The 20,143-nt window shown below is 34.7% G+C and overlaps 1 protein-coding gene across 2 annotated transcripts in view; it reads left to right on the forward strand.

Moving 5' to 3' along the window:
- Pik3r3 (phosphoinositide-3-kinase regulatory subunit 3) overlaps nucleotides 1-20,143 on the forward strand; it is a 78,809-nt gene that overhangs the window by 31,907 nt on the left and 26,759 nt on the right. For both annotated transcript variants that reach the window (XM_076860500.2, XM_076860499.2), the window contains exons 3-4: nucleotides 14,014-14,122; nucleotides 16,456-16,554. In XM_076860500.2, the coding sequence (XP_076716615.1) occupies nucleotides 14,014-14,122; nucleotides 16,456-16,554 (208 nt within the window). The remainder of the gene's footprint in view (nucleotides 1-14,013; nucleotides 14,123-16,455; nucleotides 16,555-20,143) is intronic.

Raw genomic sequence — 20,143 nt, forward strand, 5'->3', positions numbered from 1 at the left:
GTGAATGAAACATTTTTCTTAAGCTGAGAGTTTTCACATCAAGGATATCTATAGAAGAAAGGATTTATTATTTGGAGAGTAAATGTTAATAAAAAAATGAGTTGAGGGCTGGGGTTGTAGCTCGGTGGTAGCGTACTTGCCTAGCATGTGTGAGGCACTGGGTTCGATTCTCAGCACCGCATATGAATAAATGAACAAAATAAAGGCCCATCAACAACTAAAAAAATATAGGTTAAGGGCTGGGGATGTGGCTCAAGTGGTAGCGCACTCGCCTGGCACGCGTGCGGCCGGGGTTCGATTCTCAGCACCACATACAAACAAAGATGTTGTGTCCGCCGATAACTAAAAAATAAATATTAAAAAATTCTCTCTCTCTCTCTCTCTCTCTCTCTCTCTCTCTCTCTCTCTCTCACTCACTCTCTCTTAAAAAAAAATATAGGTTAAAAAAAATGAGTTGAGCTGGGTGTGATGGAGCTTGCTTATAATCCCAGTGTCTTGGGAGGCTGAGGCAGGAGGATTGCAAGTTCAAAGCCAGCCTCACCAATTTAGGAAGACTCCAAGCAACTTAGTAAGACTCTGACTCAGTGGTTAAATGCCATTGAGTTTAATCCCCAGTACAAACATAAATTAAAATAAATAAAAAATGGGTTGAGAATGGAAAATATAAAGGGGGCATTGCAAATTCCTATATTTTTTAGTTAATTACTTCAAATAAGTAACTTAAATAAGTAATATGTAATATTAAACAATCAACAGTAGCCAGCTAAGCTAAAAATACAGGAGATTCTTTTCCTAATACAGGAATGATTAATTTTATGTTTTTAATTTTAGTTCTGCATATGTTACTTAAATTTGGTTTAGTGATAACTGAAATATCCTGTGAATGGATAATAAATATTTTTGGTGCCTACTATGTTACATTTGTTTAGCAGTGTTTTGTTCTTTAACAAATAGGGCTTTTGGAGTAGATTGTAGGATCAGGATATGAGCCTCTTCTTCATTTTAGCTCTCATTTTTTCAGGGTATAAATTAGCCTGTACCAAAAACCCATTTTGTACCTGGAAAAAGGCGCAATAATGAAAAGGGGGAAAAAATCCCTTTCTGAAATATAGGTCGGAGTAGATCAATGATTTTCAATCCTTTCTATGCTAATGGTGGGACCCAGAATCTTGCTCATGCTAAGCAAGTGCTTTATTGCTGAGCTACATACACAGTGAGCCTTATAATTTTTTTTTTGTTTTGAGAACACTTTACCTTGTTAAACATTATCAGAGACTAAAGAGTTTTAGATTATTTGAGTTGTGTGAGTTATATTATTGATATGAACTATTTTAGAAATTAAAACTGACAAAAATCTGTGGGATGGCAGCATCTACCTTGTAATCCCAGTGACTCAGGGATGAGGCAGGAGGATCAGAAGCCAGTCTACAATTTAGCAAGACCCTGTCTCTAAGTAAGTAAAAGGAGCTGGCATGTTGACAATTGCTTATAATCCCATCAATTTGGGAGTCTGAGGCAGGAAATTCTTGAAAGTTGGAAACCTGGGCAATTTTGTAAATCCCTCTCTCAAAATAAAAAGGACTAGGGATGTGGCTCATCTTGATGCTTGGGAGGCAAGTGGTTTACCACTGAACTACATCCTAGATTCATAAATAATATTTTTAAGGAAAAAATAATTTCCAAAACATATTTAGTAAAAAGAGTGGTTTGCTTTACATTTTTCTTTTTTTCCTTCCTTCCTTCTTTCCCTCTGTGGATTGAACCCAGGGGTACTCTACCTACTGAACTACACCCCTAGCCCTTTTTATTTGCATTTATTTATTTTTGGGTACCGGGGATTGAACTCAGTGGCACTGAGCCACATCCCCAGCCCTATTTTTGTATTTTATTTAGAGATAGAGACTCACTGAGTTGCTTAGTGCCTTGCTTATGCTAAGGCTGGCTTTGAACTCTCAATCCTCTTGCCTCAGCCTCCCCAGCCACTGGGATTACAGGCATGCACCCCTGGCAGAATCATACAAATCTTTGTGTTTGGCTTATTTACCTTATCTTAATGTTTTGAAGGTTCATGAATGTGTAGTCTGTATCGGAATATCATTCCTTCTTAAGCTGAATAATAATTCATTTATATATATATATATGGCACATTTTCTCTGACATTTGGGTTTTTTCCAGCTTTTGGCTATTGTGAATAAGTTTGTGAACATTGGAGTACAGTTTTTTGTTTGAGTTCCTGCTTTCAGTTCTTTAGAATATATAGCTGTAAGTAAAATTGCTATACTATATGGTAATTTTATGTTTAATGTTTTAAAGAATAACTAAACTGTTTTCCACAGAAGTTGCACCGTTTTACATTTCTGCCAGTAATGCACAAGCATTCTAATTCACCAGATCCTCACCAATACTTGTTATTTTCCATTATTTTGATAATAGCCCTTCTAATGCCTACATAAAATGGAACTTAATTCTAATGGGTATGAAGTAGTAACTCGTGGTTTCATTTTACATTTCCCTAAAGACAAGTGATGTTGAGCATCTTTTCATGTACTTATTGTCCATTTGTATATTTTCTTTAGATAATATCTATTCAAGTCCTTTGCCAGATTTGAATTTCTTTTAATTATAGAAGTTCTTCATATTTTCTGGATAGTAAATCTTTATTAAACATATGATTTGCACATATTTTTTCACATTCTATTGATTCTCTTTTCACTTCTTTTTTTAAGTGGACACAATATCTTTATTTTTATTTTTATTTATTTATTTTATGTGGTGCTGAGCGTCGAACCCAGGCCTCATGCGTGTGAGGCAACCACTCTGCACTGAGCTACAACCCCAGCCTCTTTTTACTATTTTTTAAGTTCTTCTTAACACCCAGCCCGATTCTATTTTGATAATGTCTTTTGATACATACATTTTTAAATTTGATAAAGTTCGGTTTACTTTTTCTTCTGTTGTCTGTGCTTTTGGTGTCAAATCCAAGAAATTATTGCCAAATTCAATATCATAAAGATTTCCCCTCTATATTTTCTTTAAAAGATTTATAATTCTATTACATTTAGATCTTTGATTCAGTTTGATGTAATTTCTGTACATAGGTAAAATTTATTTCTTTTGCATATGGATATACAGTTATCCCAATCTCATATGTTGAAAAAATTATTCTCCCTCTGTACCCACCCTTTTTTTGTTGTTGTTGTTGTACTGGGGATTTAACCCAAGGACACTCTTGCACTGAGCTGTCTATCCTCTCAGCCCTTTTAAAATTGTTTTGGGGCATCACAAAGCTTGCTTATATAAAACTGAACTTAATTGATACATGTTTTGTGTGTTTTGACTGCTTCACTGTCCTTCCATTCTCCATCTTTCTTCCTCTTCTCGGGCCTCCCTATTCCAGGAAACACAACCATATTAAAATTGGGCTAATAAATAACCCTGCAATGGCCTTTAAATGTTCAAGTAAAAGGAAGAGTCACGTCTCTCAATTTGAATCAGATTCTAGAAATGATTACATTTAGTGAGGAAGGCATGTTAAGAAAGCTGAGATAGGCCAGAGGCTAGGCTTCTTGTACCAAATAGTTAGCCAAGTTGTGAATGCAAAGGAAAAGAAAGTTGTTGAAGAAAATTAAAGGGCTGCTCCACTGAACACATGAATGATAAGAAAGCAAACAATCTTATTTTTGGTATAGGGAAAGTTTTATTGGTCTGGATAGAAGATCAAACCTGCCATGACAAAGCTTGTCCAGACAAGTCCTTAACTCTTTAATTCTGTGAAGGCTGAGAGAGGCAAAGAATCTCTACAGCTTTGTTTATTAGCTATAGTAGTGTTTGTTTTATTTTTGTTCATTGAGATTTTTCTATATATAGGATCATATCATCTGAAAATATTGTTTTACTTTTTCCTTTCCATTTTGAATGCCTTTTCTTGCCTAATTGCTCTAGCTAGAACTCTGAGACTTGCTCTGTCATTTGCATCATTTTGCTCAGAATTCAGAGTCCCATAGAAAAGATCCAATTTGCATTTAGATTGTGCTCTCATCTCTTGGATCAGGGAATAGAAGGAAACTTGGATTTGCTGAGATGTGTACATGGGGGAAGATGAATCTACCTGAAGAAGTTGGGATACTATTACCAAAGAAAGGGAGATGGATCATTAATATTCACAAAAACCACAACTAAAACAAAAAGTACCATTTGTTCCAAAGCCTTACTTAGTTGGTTCTGACAAATCCAGGACTAGAACTTAGGTCCCTGATTAAAGGACTAGTACTTTTGCCTATTGTTATAGAATTAATTACGTTCTTCTTTTTTTTTTTTTAGTTGTAAATAGATCTTATCTTTTATTTATTTATTTATATATGGTGCTGAGGATCAAACCCAGGGTCTCATACATGCCAGGCAAGGAAGGACTCTACCTCTGAGCCACAACTCCAGCCCTTAGAATTTGTTACATTCTAAGCACAAATTTCTTTTCTTAGAATACCTAGTTCAATCAATTTGAATTTTCAGTTTTCCTAGTTGTTATAATTTAATAAGGCTGCTTTAAAAGCAGCATTCTCTATTACTTGGAAGAATTTATTGGATAATGTTTATTTTAAACTAAAGGTTTCCAAATTAATCTAAAAGTATATGTTGAATATGCATATATACAGTATTTCATGTAAGGTTTTACTTTCCATTCAGATAAGAATTACTCATGGCATGCTTACAGTATCAAAACTCATTATGATATTCATGCTTGAACATTTCCCTAATTATTTCATTTCTTTGGGATGTTGACTTATGACTAATTTAATTCAAAAGAATCTTCTCAAACATTTAATTTTTTTCTTAGAAAAGGATCATCCGTTTCTGTGCAAGTGAGAGACAATCTGAGAAGTGGTTAAAAGGACAGCCTCTGGGAGCAAAACAAGACTGCTGGTTCCTTTTATAGCTTTAGCCTTTAGAGGGTGGACAAAAGCTAACTTTATTTATTATTATTAGCTTATTTGCTTCTTTGTGCCTTGATTTGTAACATAGTTATAACAGTATCTATTTTATAAGGTTGTTGTGAGGATTAGATTAGATAATATATATAAAGCATTTATAACAGTGCCTGACATAAAAGTAAGCATAAATATTAGTTATTATGGGCCCTTACTAGGGAGGAATATTTATGGCAATCTTTTTACTAAGACTGGTATGACAGTGTTATTTGCTTTGATAAGCTTAAGATGGATAAGTACATTCAGGAGTTTCATTACTAACTCAACAAAATATTTAAAGAGATTCTATCTTGCATTAGGTATTATATTAGGTGCTGAGGTTACAGTACCTAGTATAGTATACATTGCTTGCTAGGAGCTGATGGTTTGGTAGAGGATGTAGACAAAATTGGATATTATTTTAGTACAGACTGGGAAGTATGACAGTAGGTTAAGCAGGTAATGCTTATAATATCAAATGGGGGCAGGGCTGTGGTTGTGGCTGAGTGGTAGAGTGCTTGCCTAGCATGTGTGAGAGCACTGGGTTTGATCCATAGCACCACATTAAAAAAATAAAGTTATTTCCATCTACAACTAAAAATATCTTTTAAAAGAATCAAATAGGGGCTTGGATTGTGGTTCAGTGGTAGAGCACTTGCCTAGTACATATGAGGCACTGGGTTCGAACCTCAGCACCACATAAAAATAAATAAATAAAATAAAGGCATTGTGTCCATCTACAACTAAAAAATAAAAAAATTAAAAAGAATCAAATGGGGGCACTTCAGTCTTGCTGGGGGAGGGAATAAATAAGAGGGTTCCCTAAAAAGATATTGAAGCATGAATTACATGTACAAATTAGCCCCATGGGAATTGGGTGACTAATAAAACTTGGAAGTCTGCAACATGAAATTACCTCAGAAAAATGTACAGAATATAGTGTTCCAAGCTCACATGGAAGACCGTGAAACAGGCTGGATGTTTTTAAAAAATGCTATCCCAACAAAATGAAAATGGCAACTGATACTTAGCTGTAGGTGTCTGGGAGACCATAGGGAGTAATTATTGCCTTATGACCGTATGAGCTCAGGTTATCCTGATCTCCCAGGTTTGTATGTGTGTGGTTTTGGGGTTGAATCCAAGGTACTTTACTTTGCCACTGAGCTACATCCCCAGCCCTTTTTATTTTGAGACAGGGTCTTGTTAAATTGGGCATGTTGGCCTTGAACTTGTGATTTTCCTGTCTTAACCTCAAGAGTATTTGGGATTATAGTTGTGCACCACCACCTTGCCCAACCAAATTTTTGGAAAGAAAAGCCGAAAAGCCAGAGATGAGGATTTCAATATAGAATCCCCCCCCCATCTTTTTTTTTTTTTTTTTTTACCAGGGATTGAATTTAACCACTGAGCCACATCCCTAGCTTTTTTTTTTTTTTTTTAAAGACAGCGTCTCATTAAGTTGCTGAGGCTAGCTTTGAACTCACGATCCTCCTGCCTCAGCCTTCTGAGTCTCTTGGATTGTACCACTCTGTTCGGAATTTCCCAATTTTTGAATTTTGGTAAATCAAAACAATCTGGGTGTGGGGAGACAGTACCTATTTTAAAGTCAGAACAGTACAGTTATGACCACTAAAATCAGCCCTGTGGATTGCTAGTTTGTTATGGGTTTAGTGTAGAGCGGAGGGGTAAGAAGAAGTCAAGATAAGTTCCTGATGATACTCCAACTTGCCTGGGGAAAGCAGCTTGGAAAGAATGACCAGAAGTAGAAAAACTATAAAGAATTTATGGTGAGGCTGGAGTTGCAGCTCAGTGGTGGAGCACTTGCCTAGCATGTGTTCGACTGGGTTTGATCTTCAGCACCACATAAAAGTAAATAAATAAAATAAAGGTATTATGTCCATCTATAACTAAAAAATATTTTTTAAAAGTATAGGGTCTCAGATACTGAATAAAGAGAGTGTTTCAGTATCAAATATCACAGATAATGATTGAAAAATATCTACTGAATTTAGCAACATGGTCAGTGACCTTGGCAAGAATTGAGGTTGGAGTTGGGAGGCAAGATTGTGATGTACTCAGGAGGGAATTCAAGTGCAAAGAGGCAATGTTTAGCTCTTTGCAAAAAGCTTGGGTATGAAGGAAATGGGTGAGGTATGTATTCTTAACCTGGGATTTGTAGACTTCTCCAGTATTACATGTTATATGCTCATTTTTGTGTATATGCAATTTTTTTTGAAAGAAGACTTAAGCTTTTTTCATCAGTTCTCAAAAGGAGTTTATAACCCCAAAGGATCACTTGTCTTAGAGGACTACATTTGAGTGATTTGAGCATATTTATAAGCTTTTGGGAAAGTTTCCAGTAAAGCAGGAGAGACTAAAAATCATAGGGTGCTAGAGGACTATAGTCCCTCTGGTGGAAAGGAAATGAGATCTAGAACATTGTTAGAGGGACTAATTTAGATATTAAGGAAAAAATGGGAGTAGATGCACATACATTTATAGATGAATGGCAGGAAACTGAAGTAACTCTGCTCACACTGTATTTCATAGGATGTGAGCTGGGTCTGCCAAAGATGAGTTAAGAAAGTATAAAATGATATTTGAAAAGGCAGAGATTTGAAGTAGCCATAATGAAGAATGGGGAGAGTAAAAAATTAGGGAAAGATTGTGGATTGTGTTGAGGGTCCACTTATGGTTGGAGACTACTACTAGTGAAACCAAATTGAAGATGGTATAAATCCCCAGTTAGTGAGAGAGTGGAAGAAGTATGAAAATGATCTATATGTTTGGGATCTTGGCAGGCAGGTGCAGTTGGGAGAATAAGACAGGCAAAAGAGATGAATAAATACCAGCATAGAATAAAAATAAATACCAGCATAGAATAAAAAGTAAATACCAGCATAGAATAAAAAGTAAATAATGAGTAATGGACATCTCAATGAAGTGAAAGAATTGTGGGGGTATTGGAGTAAGTTTTGTGGGGTTAGGAGTGAGGTTCCCATCCTAGTATAATATCAGAATTGCTAGTTGTATTGGAAAACCAAAGCCAATGTCTATCTCATACTGAATTGACTAAATCTGAATCTCCAGGGAGATGGGCCAAGGTATTACTGTTAGAAAAGTTCCACACAAAGTTAATATAGTAATAAATCAAACTCTGATGTGTAACATTGTTGATTTCCAAATCCCATGGTAGTAGATTTAAAACTACCAGTACAACATATATAATGCAAATTTTCAAAGAGATGCCTCATAACATAAAGTATTTCCATTATATAAATATAACTGATATAAATAATCTTGAAAGCATTTAATATAGCAAAATATTAATGAATGATGAGTTTTAAGTATTTACTACCTTTATTTTTATATAATTTATTATGAATTTATATGATTTAGTTTTTTTAAAAAAATTTTTAGTTGTTGATGGACTTTTATTTTATTTATTTTTATGTGGTGCTGAGGATCGAACCTAGTGCCTCACACATGCTGGGCAAGCGTTCTACTATTGTGCTATATCCCCAGCCCTGATTTAGTTTTTAATGACAATAGCTTACAAAATTTCTGAAAACATAAAAATCAGAATTTCCTAACCTATTGGTTTCAACATACATTTCTAAGGCTTAGAGAGGTGAGATGATTTACTAATTCTGATTTAAGTAGTGGACTTAGAATAAATCATAGGTTTCTTTTAATTTTGATGTTTATCAAAGCAATATGAGTTTATAGTTCAGAAAGAGTACCACAAGGTTTATAGTAAAATTAGGCTAGCCGGGCCTGGTGGTGCATGCCTGTAATCCCAACGCCTTTTCTTTTTCCTTCATGTTGTGAAATTTTACAGGGATATACTTTTTTTTTTTTTTAATATTTATTTTTTTAGTTGTAGTTGGACACAATACCTTTATTTTATTCATTTATTTATTTATATGTTTCTCTGAGGATTGAACCTAGGGCCTCGCACGTGCTAGGCAAGCACTCAACTACTAAGCCACAACCCCAGCCCCTGTTTTGGGTCTTTTTTATTAATTGTGTGGCCTACTCTGTGGGCATTTTAATTATAAAAATGTATGTTTTTCAGCTCTGAAAATTTTTTCCTTATTTATCCTAAATGTTTTGCTCCCTGTTTTCTATAACTCCTTTCTTAGTTTAGTATTGGATTTTTCTCCTATTTTTTATTACTTTCTTTTTTGTTCCACTTCCCGAGAGATTTCCACTTTATCTGCCAGCTTGGCAATTAAGTTTTTTTAATCTGCCATAACTTGAATATATTAAATGCTCTTATTCTTTGAATGTAATTCATTATAGACTTTGTGTGTGTTTCATAGATGTGGTATTCCTTTTATATATCTGAGATTGTTATACCATTTTTGTGTATATGTGAAGTTTTCTTCTCCTTGACTGTTTACTCTATAATACCTTTTCTTTTTCTTTTTTGTCTTCCTCAAATGTCTGGTGTTTAAAACATTTTTTTATAATATTGTTGTAAATGTACATAACAAAATTTACCATTTTAACAATTTTTAAACATGTAAAATCTGTGGCATTAAGTAGATTCACATTGTGTGACTATCATTACCGTCCATCTCCATAACGTTTTCATCTATCCCATTTGAAATTCTGTATCCATTTAACATTTCTATCCCTGTTCCTGTAAGTCCCTCGCAAGTGCCATTGCTTTATGTCTCTATGAATTCATCTACTTGGAGAGCCTCATGTAAGAAGAATCATATATTTTACTTTTTTTTTTTTTAAATTTTAATATTTATTTAGTTTTTCGGGGACACAACATCTTTGTTTGTATGTGGTGCTGAGGATCGAACCCGGGCCGCACTCATGCCAGGCGAGCACGCTACCGCTAGAGCCACATCCCCAGCCCTATATTTTGCTTTTTATGGCTGCCTTATTTTACTTAGCGTAATGTCTTCAAGGTTCAGTCATGCAATAAAATGTGTCAAAATTTCCTTACTTTTAAAGTGGTTTGTTCTTATTTAAGAATGAGATACACTAAACGGCAGATTTGAAGCTCCATGCAAGTAGGCAAAACTTCTTAACTTGTCTTTTGCTAAAAGATGTTAAGATGATGAATATCTTTTTCATTGGGTCATCCCAAAATATCTATATTTTAAGTCGTTTTTTGGGGTCCTGTAAGTTTCTCCCGAAGAAAAATATCTCCATAACTGCTGCCTGGGGTGTAAACTTGAGCTTATGGTTCAGAGAACAGGGGAAGGAAAGAGGCCTTAGGCATTTGCTGTTTGGTAGACTTTTCCTAGCTTCTGCTGTTGTTAATAAATAGGTCACCCCTATTCTTAGCTGTAGTTATTGTTCCTTGAGTCCAGTTTTTCTCATTGTTTTTTCGGACTTGTGAGTTGACAGGCAGCCTTTGTCTAGAGGGTAATGTGGGTAGCTGCCTGGTTGCTTGGTAGTGTTGGGGAGAAAAACTGAAGGCCTAACTGCTCTTTCAATATCCTCAGCCAGTTCTTCTGTTTTCAGCCCCATCCTGAAACTCTTTTCAGAGATACATTGTGCCTGCATTTCCTGGTCTTTTCAGAGTATAGTGGTATGAACAGATTGCTTTTGTTTGGATTTTCTCTATTTAGGTTTGGGCTTCATTTTTTGCATTCTACCAAGTCAAATTCATCTGGTTGCATTTCCTGTACTAAAGTTGTGTTGCTATTATCTGTTATTTCCTATTTTCTTTGATATTGTTTTTATACCTTTAAAAATGTATTTTATTGCCGTTTAGGAGTGATTTACAGAAAGAGTGAAGAACTACATGTATTTACTATATTTTAGCTACTGTACTCCACTTGAATAATTTTTTTTTTCTTTACCCCAAAGAAACTTTCTAAAAGAGACATTCCATCAACAATAGCATCACTAGGAGCTTGTTAGAAATGCACTCCCAGGCCCCATCCTAAACCTAGCAAATCATATTCTGCATTTTAACAGGATCCCTGCCCCTGAAAAATTTATGCACATATTAAAATATGAGAAGCAGTGGTTTAACGTATGGCAGTGCTTGATACATATTAAGTGCTCAAAATATATTTTATTGAATAAATGCCTGATGTGTCTTTTGTTAGACAATTGCTAGTCTGAAAAGATCTAGAAGTTAGAAATTGTTTGAAGATATGTAGATGAGTATATAGAATAATAAGAGAGACAAGGAAATCAATTTTAAGGTGTGGGAAAGGGACAGCAGTCCATTTAGGAAAAATAGTGCTAAGGGAGAACAGAGGCCCAGAGTTTTATGTGAGGTGTGGGAAAATAATCATCCTTCAAAAGAAGAGTGCTACAAAGTTCAGGTTATCCTTCAGAGACAGCCTCTGATTTGTAAAACTAGATGTGCCCCAGCATAGACTGGAGACATAATATTTAAGCACATGTCCCAGGATAAGAGTATGAGGAGGGCTGAGATCTGCCATAAATTCCTGGTTTTAAAAAGTACCTAAATCTGATTCTTAATTTTTTTTTGGCGGGGGCGCTTCGTACTAGGGATCAAATGTAGGGCCTTGTGCATGCTAGGCAAGTATTCTGTCACTGAGCTGTACTACCAGCCCTTTTTTCTTTTTCCTTTCCTTTTTTTTTTTTTTTTTAATTTTAAAATCTTGCCAAAAATTTTTAAGATCTTGCTAAGTTCCTCAGTCTGGCTTCAAACTTTTAATCCTCCTACCTCAGCCTTCTGAGTAGCTAGGATTATAGGTGTGCTCCACTGTGTCTAGCTAACAACTTTATTGATATATAATTCACATAAAATATGTTCCACTCACATAGGATAATGTAAGGATTTTTATTATATTCATAGAGTTGTATAGTCATCACCACAACCAATTTTGGAACATTTTCATTACCCTGAAATAAACCTTATTTACATTAGCAGTGATTTCTTATCCTCTCTTAGCTCCTTAGTCTAGGTAACATTAATCTACTTTCTAGATTTATAGATTTGTCTATTTTGGACAATGGAATCATATAATATGTGGTCTTTCATGACTGGCTTCAAAACATTAGCATAATGTTTTCAGGTTTATTTATGTTGTATTATATAAGTACTTCAGTTCTTATTGACAAATAATATTCTAATGTACACATATTTTATATACATCATGTTTATTCATCTGTTATAGACATTTGAATTATTTTCATTTTTGATGTTATAAATGGTGCTGCTGTGCACATTCATGTACAAGTATTTGTGTGCATGTATGTTTCATTTTTAGGGGTATGTACATAGGAGTAAAATTGGTGGGTCATATGGTTACTCTTTGTTTAACTTTTTGAGAAACTGCCAGACTGCTTTTCCAAGAAACTACATAATTTTTACATACTCAACAACAGTATAATAAGAGTTCCAATTTCAGCTGGGCACAGTGGTGCATGCCTATAATCCCAGTGGCTCAGGAGGCTGAGGCAGGAGGATCGCAAGTTCAAAAGCCAGCCTCAGCAAAAGTGAGGTACTAAGCAACTCGGTGAGACCCTGTCTCTAAATGAAATACAAAATAGAGCTGGGGATGTGGCTCAGTGGTCAAGTGCCCAAGTCAATCCCCAGTACAAAACAAACAAACAAACAAACAAATAAATAAAAGAGTTCCAATAAATAAAAGAGTTCCAATTTCTTCACATCTTAACTCTTATTTGTTATTATCTGTATTTTTTTATTAAAATCATCCTACTGGGTGTGAAGTGGTATCATTGTGGTTTTTCATTTCCCTGATGGCTGATTACGTTGAGCCTCTTTACACGTGCTTGTTGACCATCTATATATCATTTTTTAGTTAGAGAATTATCTATTTAAATCCTTTGCCCATTTTTAAAATGGGCCATTTGCTCTTTATTATTGAGTTTCAAGAATTCTTCAGGTGTTTTAGAGAGGTTTCTTACAGATATATTATCAAATGTATTTTCAAAAATTTTCTCCCACTGCTTGTGATTTTAGTTTCTTGATGGTACTTTGTTGTTGTAACTGGGAATTGAACCCTAGGGCTCTTTACCAGTGAGCTACATCCACAGCCCTTTATATTTTTATTTTGAAACACTAGTTGCTGAAGGGTCTAAGTTGCTGAGACTGACCTGAAACTTGTGAGACTCCTGTCTCAGCTTCCGGAGTTGCTGGGATTACAGGTGTATGCTACTATGCTCACCCTACTTAGTAGCTTTTGAATGAATTGTTTGGGAAGGGGCTTTACTTTGTCTTTTGGAAAATAATGCAGTTTTACTGAATTAAAAGTTAATATTGTATAAGGAGGAAAAAATGTAAATATGTTGAGATTTTTACGTTTCAGGCAATTATTGGTAGAGTTCCAAAATGACTCCTTCTTTGGATAACATTAAATATAAAATAACACTTAATTTGATTGAAAAATTTTCCCTTACCCAGGTATTGAGGATTGAACCCAGGGGTGCTCTAGTACCTGGTTACCTTCCCAGTCCTTTTTATTTTTTTATTTTGAGTCAGGGTCTCACTAAATGCTGAGACAGGCCTCGAACTAGTTATCCTCCTGCCTCAGCTTCCAAGTCCCTGGGATTACAGGTGTGCACTGCTGCACCAGGCTAACTATTTCAATTGTGATATTTCTTGGTTAAGAAACTGCTCTTGAGCTGGGCCTGCTGGCACAGGTTTGTAATCCCAGCAATTTGGAAGGTTGAGGTAGGAGGATCCTGAATTTGAGGTCTGCCTGGGCAATTTAGTGAGATCCTGTCTCAAAATAAAATGAAAAAGGGGTGGGGATATAGTTCAGAGGTAAAAGTGTACCTGGGGCCTGGTGCAGTGATACACACCTGAAATCCCAACACCTCAGGAGGCTGAAACAGGAGGATCACAAGTTCAAAGCTAAGCAACTCAGTGAGACCCTGTCTCTAAATAAAATACAAAATAGTGCTGGGGATATGGCTTAGTGGTCAAGTGCCCTTCAGTTCAATCCCTGGTGCCCCCCGCCCCCGCCCCCCAAAAGTGTACCTGGGGTCTATACCCAGAAAAAAGCTGGCTCTGAGGAAATTAGAAAACTCAAAATAATTTACATATGCAAAACAATATTCATTTCTCTTCCAGCTCTTCCACCAAAGCCACCTAAGCCAATGACTTCAGCAGTTACAAATGGAATGAAGGACAGTTCCATTTCTCTTCAGGATGCAGAATGGTACTGGGGAGATATTTCCAGGTAATTAGAATTTTACTATAGTTGAATGCAGGTTTTTTTTTTTTTTTTTTGGCGGGAGTTGGGTACTGGGGATTGAATCAGGGGCACTCTATCACTGAGCTACATCCCCAGTCCTCTCTTTTTTTAGACAGAGTCTCTCTAAATTGGTGAGACTGCCTTGAACTTGTAGTCTTCCTGCTTCAGCCACCTGAGTTGCTGGGATTACAGGCATTTGCCATTATCCTTGGTTGAATGCAGTTTTTAAAAACTCATTTTTGAGAATTAGTAGCTAAAACATTTTAATACTCTACCTGTTGTCACTTAAACAGATTACCACTTTAAATATTAAAAATATTTTTATATACTTTACTTTCTCTATAAGACAATGGTTCCAAAATTGTTGTATGCACAAAACTCAGTTGCATAGATCCCAGGAGTCTGCACCTACCAGCCTCCCTAGGTGATTTTGATACAGACTATTCACATACTTCACTTGAGAAATCGGACTCTAGGACAGATTTTTTTAAAATGTTTTTTAGTTGTAAATGGATTTTTTATTTTATTTATATGTGATGCTGAGGATCAAACCCAGCACCTCACACATGCCAGGCAAGTGAGCCACAACTCCAGCCCTGACAGATTTGTTTTTTGAGTAAAATATGGTTTTGTATAATTATGAACCAATTGAGGGAAAATATGTGTATATGTGTGTGTGTGTATATTTCTTAATTTAAGCATTATTTTTTCTTTTATTTGTTGTTTTTTCCCTTATTAAACTTTAATGAGTCTCTAATATAAATATTTAAATTTTTTTATTTGTTCTTTTTCATTATACATGAAAGTAGAATGTATTTTGACATATTAAACATACATGGAGTGTAACTTCCCATTCTTGAGGTTGTACGTGATGTGGAGATCTGGTCCTGTATTCATATATGAACATAGGAAAGTAATGTCCAATTTATTCTACTGTCTTTCCTATCTAATATATCTTATTCTTTAAAAATTCCTATCCATCTTTTAAAAATTTTTATTTATTTATTCATCTTAGTTGTTTATGAACCTTTATTTTTTATTTATTTGTGGTGCTGAAAATCAAACCCAGTGCCTCACACATTTGAGGCAAACGCTCTACCACTGAGCCACAACCCCAGCCCTTCTTATCCATTTTTGGCAAATCAAACTCCATGTTGAAGCTGTCTTCCTTGTCCTTTCCTCTCTCTTCTCTATTCTTTCCTGCTACCAAAGTGGTGCTCCTTTTTCTTTTTTTTAACCTTTACCATTTTAACCATTTTAAGCATACAGTTAGTTCCCTGGCATTAAGTGCAATCACATTGTTAGGCAACATCACTATCATATATTATTATAACTTTTAATCTTCCTCAACTGAAACTCTGTATCTATTAAATATTTACTCACTTTTCTCTTCTTTTTCAGCCTTTAGCACCATTCAGCTTTCTGTTTCTATGAATTTGACTACTCTAGGTACCGCATATAAGTGGAATCATATTTGTTAAAATAAATAATATCCTAATGTGATATATACACATTTTTATTCATCTATTCATCTAGATATGTGTACTTGATGTACGTTTGGATTATTTTTATCTTTTGACTATAGTGAATAATGCGCCTATGAACATTGGTGTACAAATATCTTAATCCTTTAAATTATTTTGCATATAAACTCAGAAGGGGAATTGCTGAGTCATTTGGTAATTCTGTGTTTAATTTTTTTGAATAGGTCTTAGTATATATTTCATATTAAAATTGATCAAAACATTTTAAGTTTTATAGTAGACAATAAAGAGGTCTGTTGTATTTAATGCCATTTAAATTAATATTTTAAGATCATATGGTTATACTATAATTTAGTGGTCTTTTATGTCCTACCATTTCTTTGACTGTTATAATGTTATTCCTTAAAGTACTAAACCAATCTGCAAAAAGAATTTATTGTCAGTATAAATTTAAATTAGAGAATATCATATTGAAAGATTGTGAACTTAAGTGAATTTTCCCCTCAGTTTAGAAATAGCTGCCACTGTGGCTTAAATGTAACCTTTCTAAACAGCTGCTGGTTTTCCCTGACCTGCCTAAGAAAGCCCTAAATGCTTACTGAAAGTACTATCCCCTCTAGGTAGTTGAAATCTGGAAGAGTTAGATTTCACATCACTAAAAATCAAAACAGAAGGAGTACACTAGGGCAAGGAACTAAATGTCTTCTGGAGGTCTCCATAACTCTATAACCTTAAATATACCATCTCCAACTAGTCTAAGTAATATCATGTGAACACAACTAATGCTTAAGTGTTTTCACTTTTTTCTATAATTCCTGTAATTCTATTCTTCAGGGAGGAGGTAAATGACAAATTACGGGATATGCCAGATGGTACCTTCTTGGTCCGAGATGCCTCAACAAAAATGCAGGGAGATTATACTTTGACTTTGAGGTAAGTACTTTTGGCTAGTGTTCTCCTAGCATTATTTTAGTTCAGGGTTTATAGGGAGTTCTGTATTTTATTTGAATTATTTATATGCATATTTTTTCATATTTTTATTTAATTCAGATACATAAGTTTCAGTTGGTTGTTTTTTTCCGTTTTAAAAAATTTTATTTCAACATCTTTGTTTGTATGTGGTGCTGAGGATCGAACCCAGGCTGCACGCATGCCAGGCGAGCACACTACCGCTTGAGCCACATCCCCAGCCCCATATTTGAACATTTATATAAAAATGGCAATTTTTTATATAGCAAAACATGAAAAGGCTAAATCCCTAAGTAAGGGAATAAGAAGAATACAGTTGACCTTATTAATGAAGTGTAGAAATCATGGGAATAGCCTAAGGTTATTGATGAATTTATCCCTCCAATAACCCTATTGTTTTCCTTAATGCAATATTTTTTATACATATATATATTTTTAGTTGTTGATGGACCTTTATTTTTATTTATTTATCTATATGAGGTGCTGAGAATCAAATTCAGTGCCTCATCACATGCTAGGCAAGTGCTCTACCACTGAGCCACAACCCTAATCCCTTAATGCAGTCTTTAGAAAGTATAACTCAGCATAATTTTGGCTGACAAAGACATGTAAAAGATAAAGCAGTTCTCAGCCTGTGCCATGTCTTTCATGTGGGAACATTAGAATCTCTTAAATGGTAAATGTATGGCTTTTTTATACTTATAGAGATGGATATATATATATATATATATATATATATATATATATATATATTTTTTTTTTTTTTTTTTTTAAATTGGACACAATATCTTTATTTATTTATTTTTATGTGGTGTTAGAGAATGAACCCAGGGCCTCACCTGTGCTAGGTGAGTGCTCTATTGCTGAGCCACAACCCCAGCCCGAGATGGAATATATATTAAAAATGGTTAAGAAAACTGCATTAGCTCTATATCCATATTTAACTTTAATAATTAAAATAGTTAATTATAATAAAGATTCATAATTTGTTTTTGTAGTATGTATTATTTATTTTGTTAGCAATGCTTGAGGTTGAACCCAAGGACTCATGCATGGTAGGCAAGCACTCTACCACTGAGTCATACCTCAAGTCCTTTTTATTGTTGCTCAGAGTGGCCTCAAACTCCTGGGCTGAAGTGCTTCTCTTGCCTTAATCTTTCAGTAGCTGGGATTACAGACATATACCATCGTGCCTCCTGGCTTTGGAAAAAAGTTGATTTTTGGAAAAAGTTTTTTTTTGGTACCAGGATTGAACCCAGGGTTGCTTAACTACTGAGCCATGTTCCTACCTTTTTAAATATTTTATTTAGAGAGACAGGTTCTTACTGAGTAGCTTAGAGCCTCACTAAATTGCTGAGGCTGGCTTTGCAGGATCCTCCTCTCCTGCCTCAGCCTCCTGAGCTGCTGGAATTACAGGTGTATATCGCTGCACCTGGCTAAAAAAAGTTTTGAAAAATGATTTAAATACCACATGAAGATGCTATTTTACATCTAGATTCCTAATTACACATAATTAAAAGCAACATTTCTTTTTAAAAAATACTTTTTTAGTTGTAGATGGACACAATAACTTTATTTTGTCTTTTTTTTTTTTTCTGGATATGGGGAGCTAGCATCTTTCTTTTTCAGTTATTTATTATTGGCCAGCTGTAAAATAGATAGGATTATCTATATACTAATTACTGTGCAAGGGTTGGGAATATGGATCTGCATAAGGCAAAGTTTTATGTTTAAAAGTTTATAATACAAATGTGTTGTTGGAAAAGATGAAAAATACACTGTAGCTTAATGCAGTATGCTAAGTATTATATCAAATTCTTCCTTTAACCCCTGGTAATCATTATTCTACAAATTTGACTATTTAAAATATCTCAAGTAGAATCATACAATATAAAACCTTTTGTGTCTGGCTTATTTCTTCACCATAGTATTTTCAAGCTTTACTCATATCAGAATATCATTATTTTTAAGGCTAAATAATATTTTATTGTATATATATATATAACATTTTGTTTATTCGTCAGTTGATATACATTGACAAGAATGTTTTAAGATTTTCATGTATCTAGCATAACAATTGGACATATAGTATGTGGTCAGTAAATAATCTGAATGGACAGATTAAACAAGAGAAAGACAAAGAGGGTTCTCAGAGAAAATAATAGTTGAGTGGAGTTTTGATAGATCTTGCTAGAAGAAAAGTAATAGTGTTAACTGAATTTAATAAATGCTAATAGTTCAGTACTTGTTAGTCTGCAGGGCATCCAACAATGAATTAAAGTGATCTGAAGGATCACTTAGGCTACTGAGGACAAAGGGATTAAGAAAACTGCTTTGAATGAACAACAATAATAGGAGAGGTTCAAATAATATGCTTTGGGGATTGAAAGAAGAAAAGGGTTTATTTTGTTAAGAGAATATAGAAAGCTAGCCTCCATGGAAGAAATTGCATTTGCATTATAGCTTGAAGAAGGAAAATTTTTGGATATAGAGAAACTAGGGGAGGAGATGCAGGAATAGATTACAGTAGAATAAAAGATATAGAGATAAGAAATTACAAATATGCTTTGTGAAATAGAGTCCCATTTGGTTAGAGGATAAAGTGTGTAAAGAGGAGGAAGTGATAGGGGATAGAAGATTGGAAAGGGGTCATGTTGAAAAAGGCATTGAATTCTAAAATTTGGAGTTTGTATTTAATATTATAGGTAGGCAGGCAGGAACTGTTGCATTTTTTTGGCAGGGAAGTTGTGATCAGACTCAATTTTAGTAAAAAAAATAAAAGAGGTAGGATACTGTAAAGGAGGCTTTTATAAATTAAGAGATAGTGGTGATTTATAGTAGGATTTATTCTTTAATAAGTTAATAGTTACTGAGTACCCATAGTATTCCAGGTACTAAATAAAGAAAATGATGAGAAAGACAGACATGGCTTCTAACTTCTTGTGTGTATATTCTTAGTAAGGAAAGAGGGCTGAGAAGAAGATAAAATAGATACATTAAAAAAAAATGAGCTCGGCATAGTGGTGCATGCCTGTAGTCCCAGTGACTCAGGAGACTAAAGTAGAAGAATTGTAAGTTTGAGACTAGCTTTAGTAACTTACTGAGACCCTGTGACAAAATAAAGAAATAAAAAGGGCTGGGGTTGTAGCTCAGTTGTAAAGCACCCCCTGGGTCTAGTCCCCAATATCGCCTCATACACACCAAAACAGAGAGGCAGGGGAGAATACTTCATAATATATGAAGTACAATATAGGGAGCACATATGACAAAGAATATGGGGCTAGGGAGTTTAAAAAGGTCTTAAGGGGAGAACTGTTAGACTAGAAAGTCAGCCAGAAAAGTGTTCCAGGGAATGGGAACAGAAATGCAAAGACTCCAATTTTGAAAAAATTTGATAGGTCACATGAATATAGAGACAATTTTATGGTTGGTTTATAGTGTGAACCATGAGTAGTAGGTGATGAAGTTGAAAGTAAGAGGAAATAAGATCTCAGAAAGCTTAATGAGCCATGGGAAAGAATTTGAATTTTATTTCTAGGTGAAAAAAAAAATA

This window comes from Callospermophilus lateralis, chromosome 7, assembly GCF_048772815.1.
Source record: "Callospermophilus lateralis isolate mCalLat2 chromosome 7, mCalLat2.hap1, whole genome shotgun sequence".
Classification (NCBI taxonomy): domain Eukaryota; kingdom Metazoa; phylum Chordata; class Mammalia; order Rodentia; family Sciuridae; genus Callospermophilus; species Callospermophilus lateralis.